General features: G+C 41.0%; 2 protein-coding genes across 2 annotated transcripts; both read left to right on the top strand.

The window, feature by feature from the left end:
- Window positions 1–1,375: 1,375 nt before the first annotated feature.
- Window positions 1,376–8,018, top strand: LOC148156416 (uncharacterized). The gene is given in 7 exon segments (XM_088010210.1): window positions 1,376–1,423; window positions 1,426–1,794; window positions 4,220–4,318; window positions 6,209–6,308; window positions 6,311–6,332; window positions 6,477–6,687; window positions 6,689–8,018. Coding segments are annotated over 7 exon segments (1,071 nt in total). The 3' UTR covers window positions 6,911–8,018.
- A 1,133-nt stretch (window positions 8,019–9,151) lies between these two features.
- On the top strand, window positions 9,152–19,085 carry wasf2 (WASP family member 2). Its single transcript, XM_015010220.2, has 9 exons — window positions 9,152–9,341; window positions 11,185–11,348; window positions 11,475–11,609; window positions 11,697–11,850; window positions 12,271–12,388; window positions 12,482–12,600; window positions 15,815–15,973; window positions 16,212–16,663; window positions 17,878–19,085. Exons 2-9 carry the CDS (start codon window positions 11,216–11,218, stop codon window positions 18,033–18,035), a joined length of 1,428 nt encoding a protein of 475 aa, XP_014865706.2. The 5' UTR covers window positions 9,152–9,341; window positions 11,185–11,215; the 3' UTR covers window positions 18,036–19,085.
- Window positions 19,086–20,048: the final 963 nt, after the last annotated feature.

The raw sequence follows: 20,048 nt of genomic DNA, 5'->3' as shown, positions 1-20,048 counted from the left end.
CAGCCGTCTGCTGCCAAATGCGGAAGCACTGAACCAGGGGTACCTTTTATGAGACAGCAAAACAAAGAGAGTACGCGGGGCTAATGGCAGCAATTTTAAAGGAACTGACGCTGCGCAAAAAACGTTGACATGAACGAATGCATCACTCTTGACAAATTTCACAACCAATAAACGTTGCAAACGACGGCATTTGCAACAGAATAACAGAAGTTTGTTGAGAAAGGTAAAAAGAAAAAAAAAAGGTGTTCAAAGCTGGCAAGAACCCAGTATTCCTTCAGTCTAACTAGAACAAAAAAAACTATTTTAAGTGCTTAATTAAAACCACAATAAACAAGATTCAACAGGTGAGACGGTGAGCGAAAAAGAAGCAGTTGAATGAATATTTGGTGTTTTAGTAAAAAAAAAAAAATACAAATATCAAACTTAAGTGTTGCAATGAGTGGTAAGCATTAGATATCTTGATAAAAAAATACTTTAACATTTTAAGGAGGTTTCTTTCATAAAATCCAGATAAACATAGAATACCACAGAACTGAAAATAGCCACCAAAAAAAAATTTTTTTTTTTTGAGTTCGTACAATCATCTAGATTGCTGAAACCTAAAAGATGATCCAGTTTCCTGACCAGAGCTCTTTCTCCTTCTGGCTATGAGCTCATCCTTTCTCAACACAAAGAAGAATCACAAAGCCGCATTGGCTGAAACTCTGCTCAAAGTTCATTGTGAAGACTACAAAGAAACTGGCAAACTCAACGGCGCCGTAGCCATTTAGATATTTCCATTAAGGCTGCTCTACGTGTGACATGTGCTCCCATTTTATTCTTCCCTTGAATAAAATGAGGCATCTTTGCTTATAAAATTAGGAAGATGAATATTTTTCTTCAGTTAGGCCACATTCTAAATTAATTTCTTAATGATATAATAAAGATGTGACACAGTGCCCGAGAGGCATCATCATTCAAACATAAACTGAAATATTTATGGAATAGGTTATGTACATAAACATAAAAAGAATTAAAACGACAGGAGCAAAGCATTTATAGCAGCAAACACAAAAATTAGGCAGAGTTTATATGGTTGAATGAAAAATGGGCCAATGTGAGGCTACTTGTAAAAAATAAAATACATCGGTAAACAGTTCTGTCTGAGATAAAGTTTATGCTTTTCAACAAATTAGTATTTATATTTTAAATGTGAATCCTGTTTTTTCTTTTCTGACGGAAAATAATTTTTTCTTGCCTACATTTGGTAATTGTTGACTCTACAGTTGTTAGATAAATAAAACAGCATTTTGAAGGGGACCACCGCTGACTGAAGAATGCGCCTTGTCATCACAAGTGTCCCCTGAGGGTGACAAGGAGGAGGAGAAGGCCGGAGATGAAGGGAGGGGACGAAGGAGGACCCAGCTGGAACTTTCCTCTCTTATCTGCCCTGGGGGAGAACAGGGGAGGAAATGGGGGGAGTGAAAAGTTGGATTACAGGGAGATGTTCAGCGTCCCAGCCACGGAGGATGAGTGCGGGAGATGGGTGCTTTGCCCCGGTCGAGAGCGGGCCTCGTCCCGCTGCTGCTGATCCCGCCGGTTCTCCTCGCCCTGCAGCTGCTCGTCGTGGCGCGTTTGTGGGCGGAGGAGAGGGACGGAGCTGTCGCCTTCACCGTTATCAGCCTAGAGCCGGAGAGGAGGTCAACGGGCAAGGCTCGGGGAGCCAGCACCGGGAGAGCGGGGACTGAGGAGGAGGAGGAGGTGAAGGATGGGGAGCGAGCGCACGAGGAGGAAAACGAGATGCACGAGCGCCAGGTTGGTACAAAAACAGGTTGCAGTGAAGTTTATAGGTTAATTTCGTGTGTGGTTGTTACTCATATATTTCACAGAAAGGATGAGTTCATAAGGTTACACTTTAACTAAAAAAAATAATAATTAATTTTTTTTAAATAAATGTATTTATTTTCCAGTGAGGGTTTAATGTGCAATATGTCGCGTAATTAAATAACATAAAAGCTAAAGCGGACATGAACAACATAAAAAATAAATTTATATTAAAGAGTTGAAACTGTTGGCTTAATAAGCCTGTTGTATTATGGGCAAATTAATGTCCACCTGCAAATGTGGTATCCTGACATTCACTTCAGGAACCACAGTAATAAACAAAATCTATAATAATATGAGTATATTTTTTGCTGCAAATGTCGTATACGAATAAAAGTACACATAAATAAATAAAAACGATAAATAAGTTGTTGATGGAACCAAGTGACTCAGTAGTGCTTGAACACTATTGGGGTAACAGGTCTCTTCATAACCAGAATCAGGATTTATTGTTGTTTATTGGTAACTGGTGCATTAAAGCAACACTCGTGTTAAACAACAGAGACAGAAAATACGGATACACATAACTAGAAAAAAAGGTGACATAACATAGCAACAACATAAATATAAATCACAAAGAAAATCTCATATATACTTAACTTGGATTTCTATGTTAGTGAAAATAGTCTAGTGTCTAATTTAGTGAAAAGTTGCAGTATAAGTGTTTTAAATAATGAGCAGTTTTAGCAGAGCAATTCAGACCGGCGCAGCAGGTGGGCAGCACATAAACTAAAAACTAGCAAATCTGTCCCAGAGGACATTGGAGCGCTTAAACCCTCAAGAACATTTAGTGCTTTCTGGAGAAGGAGTTGGATTTCCAGGTGAGAAAATGATTAAAAGATGTGCCGCAATTAGACAAGAAGACAGATTCAAACAGTGTTTAGAGCATTAAGTCTAAGGTGTGCAACTTGTGGCTCCAGGGCCCCTGAGGCCCCTTCAGTGGCTCTGTGACATTTGGCAAAACAAACTTTTGAAAGAAACCAATAGCAAAATAATAATAATAATAATAATGTTGCAACATTTTAGTAAGTAACTATGTAACTGTGTGTTTTAACACACCTGCACAGTATTCCTGCATTAGAATCGTGTTAATATTCAAGTATTTAAGGTGTTCATAGATTTTCTGTGGTTTGTTGAGTTCTTCTTCATTTTCCACAAACATATCACATTCAATTAAGGGGAATAATTTCTTCTCCTTTTGCTAAAGTCTGTTGGTTTTCTTGATTTTGAAAAGTAAAAAAATATATAAACATAATTTTCTTTAACCTTAAACAAAGCAACTGTATTTATTTATAGAAGTACTTGTAAAACCCTAAAAGCCATCTTTTTTTGTAAACCACCATAGGGTTTAGTGGCTATAGACAGATTTAATTTAGCAAGAACAAAGGCAGAAATATAAGTCATGGATCTTAAACATTGCCGACCTTTGCACTAAACAGTGAAAAAACATGCCAAGAAAGACATTGCAAATGAATTGAGTGACAGACAGAGTTATAAAGTAATACAACATCGGGATAAAGTACCATATGAGAGCCAAAATAAGCATGAAGACATTCAGATTACTCTTGAAAGTGTTTGCCACATGCTAAGGAAAACCAGTCACAGAGTGAGTGGGAGAAGAGTACTTAATCCAACCACGACCCCACCCACACCACCAAGTAAATGAAGGTAATTTAAACTGTGCAGTCTACGCCAAGGAATGCAAAATAAACCACAGCTGATGAGGCGTCCTCATCCAGCATGGCTTAGGTCAGCTTGTGTGCAGCTCTGTGGATTATTACCTGCATGTCAGAACAGGTGGGGAGCAAGGGGCAAGCCCTGTCCTGACCCCGATCAGAGCCGGATGACAGCTGGTCTGTCTTTTCTGTCTCTGCCCCGAGGATGGACAGATTGTGCCTCCATCCTCAGCCTCTGTCTGTGTTGCTGAGCACACATCCGTCCCTTACTTCTTTACCCCAACCCTTCCTTCTCCTCGCTCCTCTCTGGCTCCCCTCTGCTTTCCTTTTTTTTTCTCACTCTCCCTCTCTTTATCTGCCCAAGGCTAAACTCTCTGACTCATTCTGGTGCACCCCTCCTGCTCTGCGGAGGTTGCCATGGCGTTAGGAGGAGAGAGGGGTATTTGTGTGCATGTGTGCATGTCTGTTTGTCTGTTGAGGAGCTTCAAGCAATCACCAATGGGCCTGGGGTCAGCGCCTGTGACCCGCCTCCTCGGCTCTTGCACCTTCTCTTACCGTCATCCCCGTGCATTATTCAGCTGCCTTCCTGATTCCCAAAAATCATCTATTATTTCCTTCGCCGCAGTATATCGATATATAGTTTGTTTATTTATTTATTTTTTTTTTACATTCACTCCCAGGTGGGACCCAGAGCGATGGAGATGCAGCGATGTGCAGTGAGCGAGCCGTCCTTCTCAGCAGAACTCGGTCGCATCATCATGAATATCACAAGGCCACAGGTAGGCACGACTGAAACACCCGAAACTCAACAAATGCAGCCATTTTAAGATTTCGTGCCGACAGTGAACTGTCTGGGCCTGCAAAAAAAGTTATCTCGTCAAATTTTCCAGCGCATTCCTAAATTTATTATTTAATGTTTGTGCAAAACTATATTTAAAGTTTAATGTATTGAGCTGAATAATGCAAATTTTACAACTGTATTGCAGACATTTCTCTCGTTTTCTACAAATTCCTCAGCCATAACAAGACACTAATGAGAAAGAACTGTAAATGGAAAAATCCTACATTAACTTGCAATGCTTTGAAAAAGTACTAATGTCCCTTTGGCGTTTCACATTTTGTCACGTCACACCTTGAATTTAAGGGTATTTCAATAGGATTTCATGTAAAAGAACAGCACAAGTCGAAAGAAGGCTGTAAATTGCTTTCCAAATGTTGCATGAGTATGTCTTAAAAGTGTGGCATGCATTTGTATTGTTGTCGAACTGAGTTAATATTTTGTAGAGCTATACTTTTGCCGCAGTTACGCAAGTAAGACTTATAGGGTACCACACCACGAGCTTTACAAATCTGGAGACTAAACGTTTTGCTCAATCTTCTTTGCATAATAGCTCAAACTTTGTCAGATTAGATGGAGCATGTCTGTGAACAACAGTTTTAATGTCCTGCCGCAAATTTAGGCCTGGATTTTGACTTTTCAAGGATTAAATTTAAGGGTATCAGAGTAAAGCAGGTTGAAGACAAATGCACATCACACTTTTCAGATGTTTATTTTTAAAATAATAAAACAAATCATGTAACTATTTTTCGTTTCACAAATTTGCACTTATTTGTTAGTTTGTGCGGTAAAATCCGATGTAAACATATTAAAATTATAACACAACAAAATTGTGGAAAAGATAAAAGGGTGTGAATACTTTTGAAAGGCGATGTCATCTGAAATGTTTAGGTAAATTGTAAAAACAAATTAGTGTTAGCCGCAAAAAACAAAAAAACTCAACAAAGTTGAGAAAAAAAGTTAGGTTTTAAGAAAAAAAAAAACTTTCTGTTTTCAATCACATCTTTGACAGCTCAGCATTGTAGTCCCCCCCTTCTCCCTTGCAATCAACTTGTCCACCTGAACCACCTGTCAGACTCACATATGCATCATTTCTTGGAGGTATCCTGGAACATTCGAGCATAGAAGAGGCTGAAAATTTATGTAGGAGATAGATCTTGCCAAAATTGAACAGGAATCAATAATGAAAGAAGAAAACCCTCCGCTTTCATGAGCTACATTGCACTTCTCTGACTGCAGACATGCGTGGGGGGTTGACATAGCAGTAATACGATCAGTCAGGTGCTGTCAATATGCTGGCAGCCAAATTCTGCCGATTCTGGAGCCAGAAAAAAGATGTTTCAGACTGGAAATTCCCAAAAAGAATTTTAGTTACACAACACCCAAGTGCTGGAAAACTGAGAACGGAAAGTTATTAAGAAACTTAAACCGGGATACAGTGCTGGCGTGTTTGTTTTTTTGGCACCCGTGACTTTTATTGACAGCTTCGAGACGGGGAACAGAGAAAAATGGGGAATGCTTGCAGCATCGAATCCAGGACGGCTGTGTGGAAAACTGTAGCCTCTGCATATAGCACACCCTGCTCTTACTGCTACACCTCATGTCGCTGCATGCGAGTGTTGTTTAAGCTTCTTAGTCGTACAGTCCAAGTTTAAAGTCTCTAAAATTAAGAGAAGTTTTAAAAATGGAGAAAACTGCCAAATTTCACAAGGCTCCTCGTCAAGCCACTTCTTCTTTTCTTTCACTTCTTCTCATTTTAATGCTAGCTTTGAGACAGTCGGTTCTCAGAGCTCCGTGCCGTGTGCTTTTTCTTCTCCTCGCCTGTCCCCAGCTGAACTGCTCCAGGGTTTTACCCCCAGGGAAGGCCCAGGCAGTGGCGCCCCCCGTGGCTTCAGCTCGCTGGCTGCTGTGTGCCGAGGACTGGCTGCTTCCAGCTGCGTTGCCTACTCCTTCAGGTGTCTGGACCCCAAACTCAGGCATTCGTAACACTAACCACACTGAACAACGCATTGCATATTTAATCCCCGCATGCAGAAACCTTTCAAACCACTATCTGCGAGCCTCTGCCTCATTGTCTGCTTTTCCCTTTGTCTCGCCAGCATGGATGGAGGAGACGCAGACTTTCTGAGCACCGTCTCCAGACTCGGATGCGAAGCCCACAGTTTTGATCCCAGCACCTCCAGTGCATCTGTTGGTCACCTTGGCAACAGTTTGGCCAGTAACCATGGCAACAGGGGCGTCGTCAGCCAGCACAAATTGTGGCTGGAGTGGCGAGCTCCGAAGAGGCGCAGGCACGGGGCGAGCGGCAGCCCCGGGCGGGGCTGCTCACACACTGGCCAACATCATGGCGGCGCTCTGCCATCACACCGTAAGAGAGACGCGAGCGCAAACAATAAAGACTTTGGCCAAACAAACACACCACAGAGTCTTTTTTACCCCAGCGTACCCGGAAAGGCACTTTTACTTGGCTGTTGCCATGGTAACAGGGCTCTGCGCCATCTCTGACTGCCATGGCAACGGTTTAAGTGAGTGAATCACACATGGGGGCCCCCAGTTACATCCGGCGGCCACCAGAGGGCGTTACATACCTGCAGTCTGAGTTGGACTTCTATGTCGGTAAAATACTAATAGAGGCTGATGTCTGGAGGAGCTGACTCTCATCCCAGACGCTCACCACTCGATTGTGAGCCACTTCAGTGCATAACGAAGGTGACAGCATGAGGACGCTAGTGGAACCACTTCATCTGTAATAAGTAACCATACTGCCAGATTCATGAGATCTTGTTCAACACCACAAACACTGGAAAATCTGTGACATCACACCAGTCTTTAACCTCGAGAGTAGTATTTCATTAAATTTTGTGAACTTACGTGGACATTTTTTTAATTTTATTTTGTGTAGTCATGTATGCAGTTATATTTAATGAATTAGAATGTTAAAAGGTTTCTTTATTTCAGCCGATGGTGAAAAAGTCTTTAATAATGTTAGTGTGCATTAAAAAAATGTTATGCTAATATTTCCCTCCCCCTTTCAGGTTCATTTTTTTGTATGCTGACCTGTTAAGTGCTGAGTGGTGGCTTTTTCAGAACTGGATCGGGGCGGGGACTCTGCAGAACATTCATCATCTGGTCGCCACTGTGCACCTGCACTGGGCAGGCTTTGAGGTGGGGGGCAGCGACGAGGAAGTGCTCCGCTACTGGTTCAGTGTGCTGCGGGGCCTTGAGGCCGCTGGACTCCACCTGGTTCACAGTCCTGAAGCACACTGTGGAAAGCGCTCGCAGCTCCTACACCCTCAGCTGGGTCAACACAAAACACTGACACTCAACAAATGCTGTTGTGGAGGGAAACAAACAAGACTGAGAATGTTCTGCCTTAAAAATGATGCAGTTCTGTGGAAAAAAATTGCCTTTCTTTTACCACAAATTTCTTCATCCAACACCGCCCTCTAGTGGAGGTTAATGGATTTACATTTTACAACTTGAGAGGGAAAGAGACGTGTTCATTATACAATGCTGACAAAAATTACTCTCTGTGGCGGGAAAAGGAACAGTGGCTGATGTTCTTTGTTCAGGTCAAAATAATGTGATTCAAAGAATATATTTTCTGCAAAGCTGGTAATAAAATACAGAACAGAAATGCCTTTTTTGCTTGGCATCCTGAGATGACTTTTGTTTTGAGTTTGAGCTGTTTACATAAACTGAAATGACTGCCCCCTATTTAAATGCACAGTTAATAATTATCTGGAAAAAGCTAATTTGCTTAAACAAATAATCACAACCTCTTTACATATATTTTAACCAACGGTATCCCAAAGAAAATATTTAATAAAGCTTGTTTATTTTTCTGTACATCTGTGTAAAACATCAATCCCCTTTTAAAAGTGTACATATTTAAATTTATTAGATAAAACTGTGCTTCCTTCAGTAACGCGTTCAGTGCCTTGCAGAGCTCTTTTAATTTTTCCTTTTTTTTCTCTCCCTCTTTACAATCGCATAATTCAATATAATTCACCAGAAATGTATGTGGTAGCCAGCATAAGAAATGATCAAATCCATAAGCAAAAGTAATCTTTTCTTTTTAAATAAATACTAATCTATAAAGAGGCATATTCGTATTCAAAGAAACTGTTCAGGTTCCCTTTCCCTGCTGAAGAAAAGCATCAGCGTAGCATAATACTGCCACCACCATGTTTCACGGTGATGATGGTGAGTTCAGGGGATGTTCTAATTGTTTAACAAACCTCTTAGACCTTTTACAGGAAAGCTGTACTGAGACTAAAACACACGCAGGTGGGCTATTAATCAGCTGATTTCTGGCAGCACTTGCTTGCACTGCATTTTACTTAGAGCTGTCAGAGTAAAATGAGTGAATAAAAACTAACAGTATTCAGGTTTTTATTAGCAAGACAAAGCTATAGCTATCCTAACTGTACACTCTACCACAGTATCAGATTTTAAGGCGTTTCATTCTTAATTTAATTTTCAGATACGTTTTTACCGTCAAAGGCTCAGCACTTCCCGTTTAAAATACCGCCGCTGAGAGGAAGGATGCACTTTACCACCATGAACTTTTAAGTGTTTCCCTATGCAGAAAGCTCCAGTGCCAGTCATTCCTCGGACGCGTTCCAGCTCGCTGGGAGCGCACTCTGGAATGCGGGGTTGCCTCCGCCCTCCCTTACGAAAATTACGGACAGATGTTTGCCACTAGCTTGGGTGGAGTTGCGCTCTTTACGTTGAAATTTCCACATCCTGTTCTTCAGCCCAAAGCGCAAGACATCCTCTGTAGCCAATCACTTTCGAGAAATCCTGTCCGTCAACCAATCAGAAGTTACCAATTCCGGGACTTGCGCGAGCTGTTCAGGCTCGACTCGCTGTGCTGTAACTCTCAACATTTCTTGAGAAAATCTTCCGACCTAACAACCAACAGATAAAATAGAGTGAACCTACAGGCGCAAGTTTTAACGGTAAGGGAGTAAAATTGATTCAGTGTTGTTTATATATGGTGACGGGTAAAAAAAACACCCTTGTTTGAGGGTTTCTTCGAGATAAGAGGCGCTTACAAGTTTACTTCCTGCTCCGACAAGGCCGAGATCCCAACTTACATTTAGCCTGTTTTAGCTAATGTTTGGGCGTGAAAGCGTTCGCTGTTTTTACCGATTTGATTCATAAAAGTGTAGCATTCGACCGTTCTGAAGCTATCTTGACGTTAAGCAATTAAGCGAAATCCAGTTATTCAAATCCACAGGCTGGCTCACTGTCACTGCCGAGCACAGGGCAGCCCCCCGGGCTTTTCGTGTTTTTCAAGTTTTTCCATCAGTGTCAGTGCTTCATTTTGGGGTTTTGGAGCATAGCAACACGTTTACCGAGTGGAGGAAAAAGTGCAACACAAACAGCTCTCTTTGTGATTCTTACGCTATGAATCATCTCTTCAGCTGAGTACATCATTTTAACTGGACAGACTTGTAATTAGGCAGCCAAAACGGGCCCAACAGGGAGGCACTGAAGTCACTGAGCTGTCAACCATATTCTCCTATGTTACTGTGTGCAGCTGATATTAGGTACACAGGTCAGCTCCATATCACTTAATGTATTTACACAGCTGCAAACATAATGGTAGGGAACTAGCTAACGCCAGCAGTCTCTTCTCTATTTTAACCTTTCAGTTTGGCTCGCTCAGCTGCTGCATAGTAGATGCTGATCTGAGCTAAGCAGCAGTTTTGCTTCTGCTTTAGTTCTGTCTGGTTCTGTTATTTATATGCCTGTGTGCAGAGCTTGCTTAGACATGAGCCTCTTAACTTATTTAGACGTGCAAAAACGCTTTAGTAGGTGACAAGAAATGTATTTAGTCTTCAGATCATTAAAAAGTCAAAAATATGGACTGGAAATTCTTGAGTGTGGTATTTTTTCAGTGTAAGCTAAAGAAACACAGACTGCTTGTAATGAAATTGGCAGTTAACATGCCTTTTTAAAAACTTCAATTATTCATAGCTTAGCATTAAGCATTTGGTCAGACATGAAATATTGATTTGCTGATGGTCATATACAAGACTTTTGGCAAATTAGTGTTTGATTTGAAAATTTGTGAAATAGCAGCCAATGTAAAATGCACATACTATGATGTCCTTTTAAGGCCCCATTGCCAAAGAAAAACGTTCTTACATTTTGCTCTTCTTTCTTCTTCTTTTTCAGTTCCTCATTTAAATGTTATAGAGATATTTAAATAAATTGAATTTCAGTTATATTACAGATACAATAAAGCTGTAGAATATATAAATGTACATTGACTTGTGAAAATATTCGGAACCCTTGAGCTTTTGCACATTTTGTCACACTTTGTCAAATCATACCCAGAAAGGGCAATGTGGTCATTTGAAACCTCAGAGGCTGTCATGCAAACGCTGCGTGTCGTGCACTTCATCGCCAAAAAACACCCACCCCGCAGTGGAACACGGTAGTGCCAGCATCATGCTGCGGTGTTGCTTTTCTTCAACCTGGACAGGAAGGCTTGTCAGTTCTTTAGGAAGAAAGAAAAAAAAGTCTTGGAAGAAAACTTGTCATAGTATAGTTTACTAATTATGAAGTTATACTGCAAATTATGGCTTCACAATTAATGTTTACGACATAAAATCCCAATAAAATATGTTTGTGGTTGTAGAGCAAATGTGAAAAAGTTTGATAGATACGAGTACCTTTAGAACTGTGTTACCAGTAGCTATACATATCGATAAGGAGGTAATTCTGAGTTTGGACAACATCTTACCCAGCGCCACAGATCAGTAATCGATCCTCTCACTTCCTTTGTGTCAGGGTTGGGCCACCCTGCCTGCCGCCTCCCATCATGCCTTTGGTGACGAGGAATATAGAGCCGCGGCACGTGAGCCGTCAGACCATCCCTTCAAACATCCGCAGCGAACTGGAATGTGTGACCAACATCAGCCTGGCCAACATCATCCGTCAGCTCGGCAGCCTCAGTGAGTACCAGCCAGGTTTAGTTTATTGTCGGTCATATCTGTCGGTTGAGTGTACTCATTAGCTTGTATAACATTTAACAAGGGTAAAGGAAGTTGTGGTGTTTTTTTAATTTTTTTTTTATTTAGGTAAATATGCAGAGGACGTGTTTGGGGAGCTTTTTATCCAGGCTGGAGCCTTTGCTACCAGAGTCAACACGCTGGGGGAAAGAGTTGATCGCCTACAGGTTAAAGTCACCCAGCTGGACCCCAAAGAAGAAGAGGGTAAAGTTCTTCCTCCTGGACGTTCCTCCTGTAAACTGTCTCCACGTTCCCAAGTTGTTTATGCAACTTCTCGTTTGTTTCTCCTAGTCTCTCTGCAGGCCATCACTACCAGGAAAGCCTTCCGCAGCAGCCTGACCCAGGATCAGCAGCTGTTCACCAGGCCGTCTCTGCCGGTCCCTGTACAGGACACTTACACCACCTGTAACCCTCCACCACCACTCAACCAGCTCAGCCAGTACAGGTAGGATGGAGCAGGCAGGAGCAGCACATGCAGATGTGAAGAACAGCTCCCAAACATGTATCAAAACTTAAATTATGGGCATATTTTAGCAGCTAAGACTTATAGTTTTCAGTGTTTCTGGGGCATGAATTGCACTAGGAGAAGAGCTGTAATTTTTGATGGTTTATTTTTATGAAATTCAACTACCCCCCAAAGCGAAATAATAAAACTTGTATAACAAGAAGTCAGCAATGCAAGGAATGTGTCAACTCAGATTAGGCATCATTAGTTTAGTTTAATCATGCAGAAATATATGTGAAGACATCTTATAACGGAAGTTAAATGCCTTATATATACTTCTACTCTTTAAGCAGATTATAATCTCACAGCTCACAACAAAGTGTGACTGTTGCTCATAGCACCTATAAATACTGTTTGCAGGGAGGATGGTAAAGAGGCTCTGAAGTTTTACACGGATCCGTCCTACTTCTTCGACCTGTGGAAGGAGAAGATGTTGCAGGACACCAAGGACATCATGAAGGAGAAGCGCAAGCACAGAGTGAGACACGCCAACATAAGATCATGAATCCCAAAGCCAGAGTAACGCATTACAACATCCACCATTTTATTTAACTCTGTGTTTTCTGAGCAGAGGGAGAAGAAAGACAACGTGAACCCGAGGACGCTTCATCCTCGAAAGATCAAGACCAGGAAGGACGAATGGGAGCGGCTGAAGATGGGACAGGAGTTTGTCGTACCAAAGAATGAAAAGTGAGTAAACCGAAACTGAAGTAAGCTGGGCAGCTTTCTGAAGGTTGTACTGTGTGTTCAGGAACCCGACAGGCAGGAGCGTAATGGGCTGTTTCAGTCATGAACTTTCAGCTGATGATGAATTTCATTTCCTTTTTCAGGGAGTTTGATGCCGTTTTTGGAACTGGGTGCACATTGAATCGCTATAAATAGAAAGAGGAGTAATTGGAACAAATGATTCAAGTTTCTGTTTGCTTTTTAGGCTTTTTTTAATAGAAACTGCAACAAGCAGACACGGCACGCATAACAACTTTAAACCTTTCATCTTAATCCCGATTTATTACATTTTTGTTGATCATTTGGATTACAGCAGCTGTATGCAGTATTTGTAGTAGACCATAGATTTGACTGATTTAAAAAAAAAATACAATTTCTGTGTTCAGTACTTTTGGCTCATACTTTTTTTGGTGGTTACCTAAAGTGGACAGGCTAGGTTGCCATGGTTTCCAGCTGGTCTCCAATTGATTTTTGTCAGCTTTTCAAAGAAAAAAAAGTGAAACCAATTTTTTTTAAGATGACATTCGTGTGTTTTTTAAAAAAAATGGTTGTTATACATTTAAAGAGCTTAAAAGCATCGCATTTTCTCTAACCTGTTTTATTATTAGAAGAAGCAACTAAAGCCTTTATCACCGAACAGAGAATAAATGGCAATGGGCGCTAGTTATTTTACTCCTTCACCAACAGCTGTTGCAGTTTTGGTCATTTGTTTTGAACTTTTGGACTAAAGAATGTTGTAAAGCACATATGTCAGAGTCAAAGCCCGCGGGCCACATCCGGCCCGCGAGAAGGTTTTTTGCGGCCCCTGGGATGATCTTGATTTATTATTAGAACCGGCCCGCAGACCGCAGCAAGCCGGCACCCCGTCTGAAAAAAAATATCTTCCTTATTTGAACTGTAAGCAGTTCTTTAAATGTTCTGTGAGATTATGTACTTACCCATGTATCCATAACAACCGGAACTTTCAATATCCACCAAGTTATTGCCGAAATATACCGTCTATTAAACGAGTGCCCCCCGGATTAATTACATTCTCTGCAGCTGCAGCTGCGAAGTTACCGTATTAACCCGATACTTGCTGGAAAGTGCAACGTCTCCCCTTTCAGAAACCGTTGGAATTTTTCCACTTAGCGCTACGTGTGGCGGAATTACGGTACTGCAAATTTAGATGTGTCGCCGGCGACACATCTAAATTTGCAGTACCGTAATTCGCCGGCGACACATCTAAATGCCTTGACTCTGACATATGTGGATTAATAGATTTTTGCACTTTATTTTATTGTATTTCAATCCAATTATATTTTAAAAATATTTCAGTTGTGTCTGTTGAAAATTAAAGATTACTGACAGAGCCATAAGAAAATATTGCTTTATTTATCTGATCATATTGGAATATATTTGTTAGGTTTTCAGTAGGTTCAATTAGGTTCACTAGACTATATGAGTCATTTAAAAAAATTTCAATGAACATTCGATCAGTCCGGCCCTCGGCTTGTAGCTAAATTTTTTATTTGGCCCTCCGTCCATTTGACTTTGACACCCCTGTTGTAAAGGTTATCCCACCTGCTATCATAAGTGCAGGGACATGTTGACAGCAGCATCATGCTGTGGGGATGCCTCAGCAGGGACAGGGAAGCTGTTCAGGTTTGACAAGAAGCTAGATGGAGCTAAGTAGAGGGGAAATCCTGGAAGAAACACAGTTACAGACTGAAAAAGAGGCGAGACTGACTGAGGTACACAGACACAAGATAAAAAGAACTGCTCAGATGTGCAAAAGAATTCCCTAAAGTTAACGGCGTTCAAAATTAAACAAGACATATTGATCCAGATGTGTCACTAGATCAATGCATGCAGAAGTGAGTTTTAGTAATGAACCACTAGAGGTGTTTATTTCCATGCAGATTTTGCAGCGTTTAAGGTTTTTCAGATGCCGAGGGCAGGGATACAGCAATGTACCGATCACTTATGAAAGGTAAAGATTTAAGGAGTCAAAATATTGACTTTCTGAATCTGTTGCCTCAGATTTGGCTTTCAAAGCAAAAATCCACATTAGCTACTCATGTGATTCATCCCCCTTTCCCCTGCTTATCAGCGGATCTGTACACACTGATGAGGCGGTATGTGCCGTCTGGGAATGTTCTCAAGGGGAAGGGTGTAGAGCTGATGGCCACAAAAAAATCTCCAGTAAACGACAAAAAATGTGTCTCCACCATTTTGTTTTCACTTTTGATTGTCTTTTCTGTCGGATGTAAAAATGATTGTATTGGACTGTAAAATAAACTGTACCGCTAAGTAAGGATGGGAATGCAGTTCTAATGACAACAGGTATAAAAAAAAACCTTTTGAAGAACAATATTTGTATTTCTGCGCAGCAATCTGTAGTTATAGACAACAGGAGGAAAATGAAGGAAATCATCAATACTCTCCAGTTGCTTCTCTGACTATTTTCAGTGTTTTATCATCAGGCTTTTGTAAAACACTGCAGGCCTTTTATTTTTTACTTTTATTTGTTTTCATTTTTGTTTACGCCTTTTCAAACAATGAATATTATAGGATATGCTCTTCATTGAATTTTCTACTATTTTATTTGTCAGTACTCTCCGTCACCAATTTTCCTCCTGGGTTTTGTCCATTTATTTAATTTTTCTTTTCTTTGTGTTTTCTGCAGTCTTACTGTATGTGTCAGTTTTGTTCTATGGCTTGATTTGATGTTGATGGTGATTGTATCACATGACATTTTGTTGTCGTTGCCGTCTTTCAGAATTTCAACCAGATATTTAGCTTTCTATTATATAACATAGACATTGAAAAGCAAATTATATTGTAATATTTTGCCCAGTTTATTGTTTGTGTCTTGCCAAAAACATCTCATCACCGGATCTTTCCAGAATACGTGACAATGGCGAGCATTATTCATCATGCCATGTCAAAAAAAGATCTGACTGAAGTGTTTCCTATTAATTTGGAAAAAATAAAAATAAAAAAATTACATAAAATTTCCATACTTCCAGGTTAGACTTTGTGTTCCTTAAATGTTCAGGGGATTATTTTTACCTGCTCCTTTAAATTCACCTCTAATTAGCAGAAGCTGCTAATTTGTTCTGTTTCTCTGATCTTTTCCTCCGCTCGGCCGGTGCAGCTGCTGCGCTCGATTTGACGTTATTTTGTTTGCGTTCAGAAATTCCTCAGACGTACTGAATGGCAGCATCGGATCCGGGGAGGGCTTCAACTCAGACGACCTTGAGCTAAGCACGGACTCTTACCACTTTGAGCCTGGCTCGCCTCCGCCTCCGCCTGGCCCTGATGACATCCTGCCTCCTCCACCCCCAGACACGGCGTACGTACTTGTAGCATCATGCGCTCTGCCCACACATGTTGCCAGCACATGGTCGCCCTTGGCAGCATGCGGTGAAAGCGAAGTCACGCTCGCCGCGGCCTTGCGCTCGTCTCTCTGTTAACTTGAACACGAGCAGCCGTGGTTGAACACGGATATAAAATGTTAATGGAGGGAAGTGAAGTCTCCATTAAGGCCTGTTAATGTCTCAGTGTCTCTAATAGCGACTTCTTCTCTGCAGGTTTAATGATGGATCAGCAGCTCAGCATAGAGTCAGCATGCTGAGTCCAACCCATCCTCCTCCTGCGCCTCCTTCTATGTCTCCCCCTCCGAACTCCCGCCCAAACCTTTCCCCGCCCCCTGCACCTCCTCCCCCACCCCCACCCTCTGGTTTTGCTCCACCTCCTCCTCCAACTGGCTTCGATGGCATTCCCTCCCCACCTCCACCCTCCTTTCCATCTCCACCCGCTCCCCCTCCACCGCCCGATATGGCCATGGCTCCTCCCCCACCTCCAATCTCTACAGGTGGAGGACCGCCACCCCCGCCGCCGCCTCCTCCACCTCCGGGGCCTCCTCCTCCACCCTCTGACTACAGTGCTCCTCCTCCTCCACCCATCTCGAGCTCTGCTCCCAAACCTCAGCCAGCTCCTGTCAGCGACGGTCGCAGTGACCTGCTGCAGGCCATCCGACAAGGTAAGACGTAGCAGAAACACGTCAACGGAAACACGAGTCTGCTTCCTACAGGAAAGCACGGAAAGCAGCGAGCAATAATTTTTATTGAGTTAGTAATTTTAATGATTTGGTATAACCGGCGTTAAGTGAGAAAAAAGGCTGACATTTAACTCAAACTCTTTATTTCTAAAGAGCAGCAGTTGGTGGTGGAGTGAAGTTGCTCCCCCACCTTCTTCTAATTAAAAGAAGTTGGTGTCAAACGTTTGTGCAGGAACACGTTTTGTTTGTGCTGCTGTCATTTTAAAAATATTAATAAATGTTTTGAGCGGTCATCAAAGGTCAACCAAACATTTACAAAATCAAACAAATTAGGGTCAAGCAACTGGGCTCTGATTTTTTTTTATCTGCACAAAGCAAAATTAATTCATATCAGTTTTGTTTGATCTGAATGAGGGAACAGGTTGATCTCTGACCCCCTTTTTTATCTAATCTTAAAAATTGACACCTTATTTCGTTTTGTAAATGTGGGCTGGGCTGGTTGACCTTTGATGACGTCTGGCAACATTTATTTATAACTTTAAATTGACAGCGGAACAAACTAAATTTTTTATTTTTTTTGCTGCACTAACGTTTGACACCAATTTTGTTTAACTTAAAGTATTAGGGGTGGCAAATTCACTCAGGTCCAGAACCTTAGATATAAGATAAATGCATAAACATCAGGTTTTCTTACCTTAGTGAGAAATTAAACTTAAGTGGAAATGAAAAGTTTTTTCTGCAGCCTGAGAATGAGCCCCAGTCATCAGGCCTCCACCACCGTGCTTCAGAGATAATTTATTATAAAGTTATTGTTCCCGATGTGCTTCCTGCATTTCTTCAGGATGGAAACCTTGTAGTTTGCTACAAGGTTGCTACAAGGAGTCCTGAAGTCAGATTAATTTTATAGACAATCAATTTTAGGCAAGCAGCTAAGCAAGCTTTATTTCTTAGTCAATGTATGTCTGGGCTTTTTGTAACTTCTCTGAGCTTACCACAGCCAGACTCCAGGATGAAGTCACTGGTATATTGTTTTCTTTAGGATTGCATAGCGACACAAATCTGCCAAAATGTTCACATTTGCTGATGATCATGCAGTTTTTCAGCAGACCAGATTGGTTTCGTCTTCCTGGTTCTGCGGGGCGGCTCCTTGCAGCCCATCACAGACAAACTAAACGTTGACTAACTTCTTCTTCTAGGTTTCAACCTGCGTAAGGTGGAGGCTCAGCGGGAACAGGAGAAGAGCGATCACTTTGGCAACGACGTGGCCGCCATCTTGTCGCGCCGTATCGCCGTGGAGTGCAGCGACAGCGAGGACGACTCCTCAGAGTTCGACGACGACGAGTGGTCCGAATGATCACGTCTCCTCTCAGCTTCACTACCACCATCTTACCTTATTAGCCCTGATCAACATCTGGTCATTTCCTTTTGTATTACATTCTTCCAGTATCGGTTTGTTTTTTCTAAGCCACTCTGCGCAGGCATCATGACGTTTTTAAAATCACATTCCTTTACTGGTGTATTCCAATTATTCAAACTTTCCGAGGCCCTCTGTGAAGATCGAAAGTGTGACTGTGGTTGTTTATATCCCAGTTTGCCAAAGCCTTCTTAAAGCAACTCGTAGTGGTTGATATAACAGTATTGTGAGGCATGAAACGCTTCTCCCTCCTGATCATCTGCATAAACGAATCACTTCTGATTTTTATTTTGCTGTTAGTCAGAATTTCGTGCCTCATTTCATTCACTCTATGACAAAACTAATAGAACAGGTTTGCATGTACGCGCATAACATCCTCAATTCACGGTTGCTGAATGCCCTCCAAAGAGACATGAAATGTTGACTTTAAAGTAATTTTATGTCAGAGTTGTGCGTTTCTATTCCATCATGAAGTCAAATTATTGCTGTAATTTTAAATCCCCTTTAAGACACATCTCTGCCATTTTCTTTAATCCCATCTTTCTATATTTTAATATTTTCTGTGGAACAAATAATTGGTAAATTAACTAACCTTAAATTAATGCAAGATATTGCCATACTGAACACATGGAGATAAATATGAGGTATTTGTATTGAATTTTATTTGTATCGTGTATTTTCCTGAGATTATCTTTTTTTTTCTTGGGGGACGGGGGGGAATGAATCAAATTCTGTTGCTTTAATCAGTGATCAAACGAGGCAGACTTTTGCCTCATCCAATGCCTTTCTACTGGCAGTGTAGTATCTGTGCTTTCATTTTTTTAAGCCTATTTAATAGCAGGTTTAACTGATTAATCAAATTTAAAGTGCCTTTTATGTAAAGTGCATCAGTTCTGCTGCACAGTTGCACAGCATGTCTTCCCAAATTGATGCTATTCCTCCCTTTAAGTTCCGAATGATTTGTTTCAATAAATATTATTTGAATTTAAATTCCGGTTTGGATTTCTGTGAGACTGTTGGAGTTCTGAACAATGTGGTATTCATATGTATTCAGCACCCATGAGTCAATACTTTATAAAAATCTTTTTCTGTTGTTACAGCTCAAAGTCTTTCTAGCTCAGGGACTAAAAGCTTTGCCCGTTATTTGCAAGATGACTTGGGCTCAGTCTGACTGGATACAGAAGTAATTTTCAAGTCTTTTTGAATATTCTGCTGGATTCACAGAGTCTTAAATTGAATATTTTTAATTGCAAGTATTAAGAGACTTTAAATATGTCCAGCGTAACCTCAGTAGCTAAAACCTGCGTGTACTCGAGACCCAAATTTACCTTAATATGTATTAATACACAGTAAAAACCATCCTGGCATTATTGACCTGCTCTTGGAGGTACGATGAATGCCACTCCTGGATTGACTGCTTTTAAATACCAGCCTATAGCGTAACAAGTAGTATTTTAGCTTTCCACTCTTTTTGTTTTTACAAAATAGTTTAGAAATGAGCTACAAGAAATCAGCCAGTTTCCAGCAAGTAATTTGAAGTTGCATTCCACAGAAAAATCTGCAAATAGATTAGTAGGTGGTGGTCCACTGTATTCGGCTCTAATAGTACTTATAAACATCACAAAACTGCACCACTGTCCACTATTTTAAAAGGAGTCAAGTGCTTGACTAGCACAAAATGAAAAATGTTGTCTCTGCAAAACCTTGTACTTGATATCTGGTTTTAAGGGCTGACAACAAAATGTCTATGTTCTCTTATCTGCTGTTTCTTCTTGGTGGGAAGTTTATGTTTAACCAAGTTTGGCTTGAAAACAGAAATTTTGTGAGTATAGCATTTATAAAGCTCATCTTGTTTTGTATTATAACGCTTTCAATTCTGATCACAACAGAGCAGAAAATTATAAATGTGATTTAATAAGTTTTTTTTTTCTTTAAAAGTTACACGAGTTATAA

The sequence above is a fragment of the Poecilia mexicana genome, unplaced genomic scaffold (genome assembly GCF_051168715.1).
Source record: "Poecilia mexicana isolate PSO_F unplaced genomic scaffold, ASM5116871v1 scaffold_11, whole genome shotgun sequence".
NCBI lineage: Eukaryota > Metazoa > Chordata > Actinopteri > Cyprinodontiformes > Poeciliidae > Poecilia > Poecilia mexicana.
The sequence above is the reverse complement of the archived record's forward strand: the minus strand, read 5'-3'. Positions and strand labels throughout refer to the sequence as shown.

What these genes read in the sequence shown, in the direction of transcription:
- wasf2 (XM_015010220.2), top strand. Translation starts at nt 11,216, where the DNA reads ATGCCTTTGGTGACGAGGAATATAGAGCCGCGGCACGTGAGCCGTCAG. An exon ending in CCGTCAGCTCGGCAGCCTCA is followed by an intron (nt 11,349 to 11,474) that starts GTGAGTACCAGC and finishes TTTTTTATTTAG; the next exon opens with GTAAATATGCAGAGGACGTG. An exon ending in GTCGTACCAAAGAATGAAAA is followed by an intron (nt 12,601 to 15,814) that starts GTGAGTAAACCG and finishes GTTTGCGTTCAG; the next exon opens with AAATTCCTCAGACGTACTGA.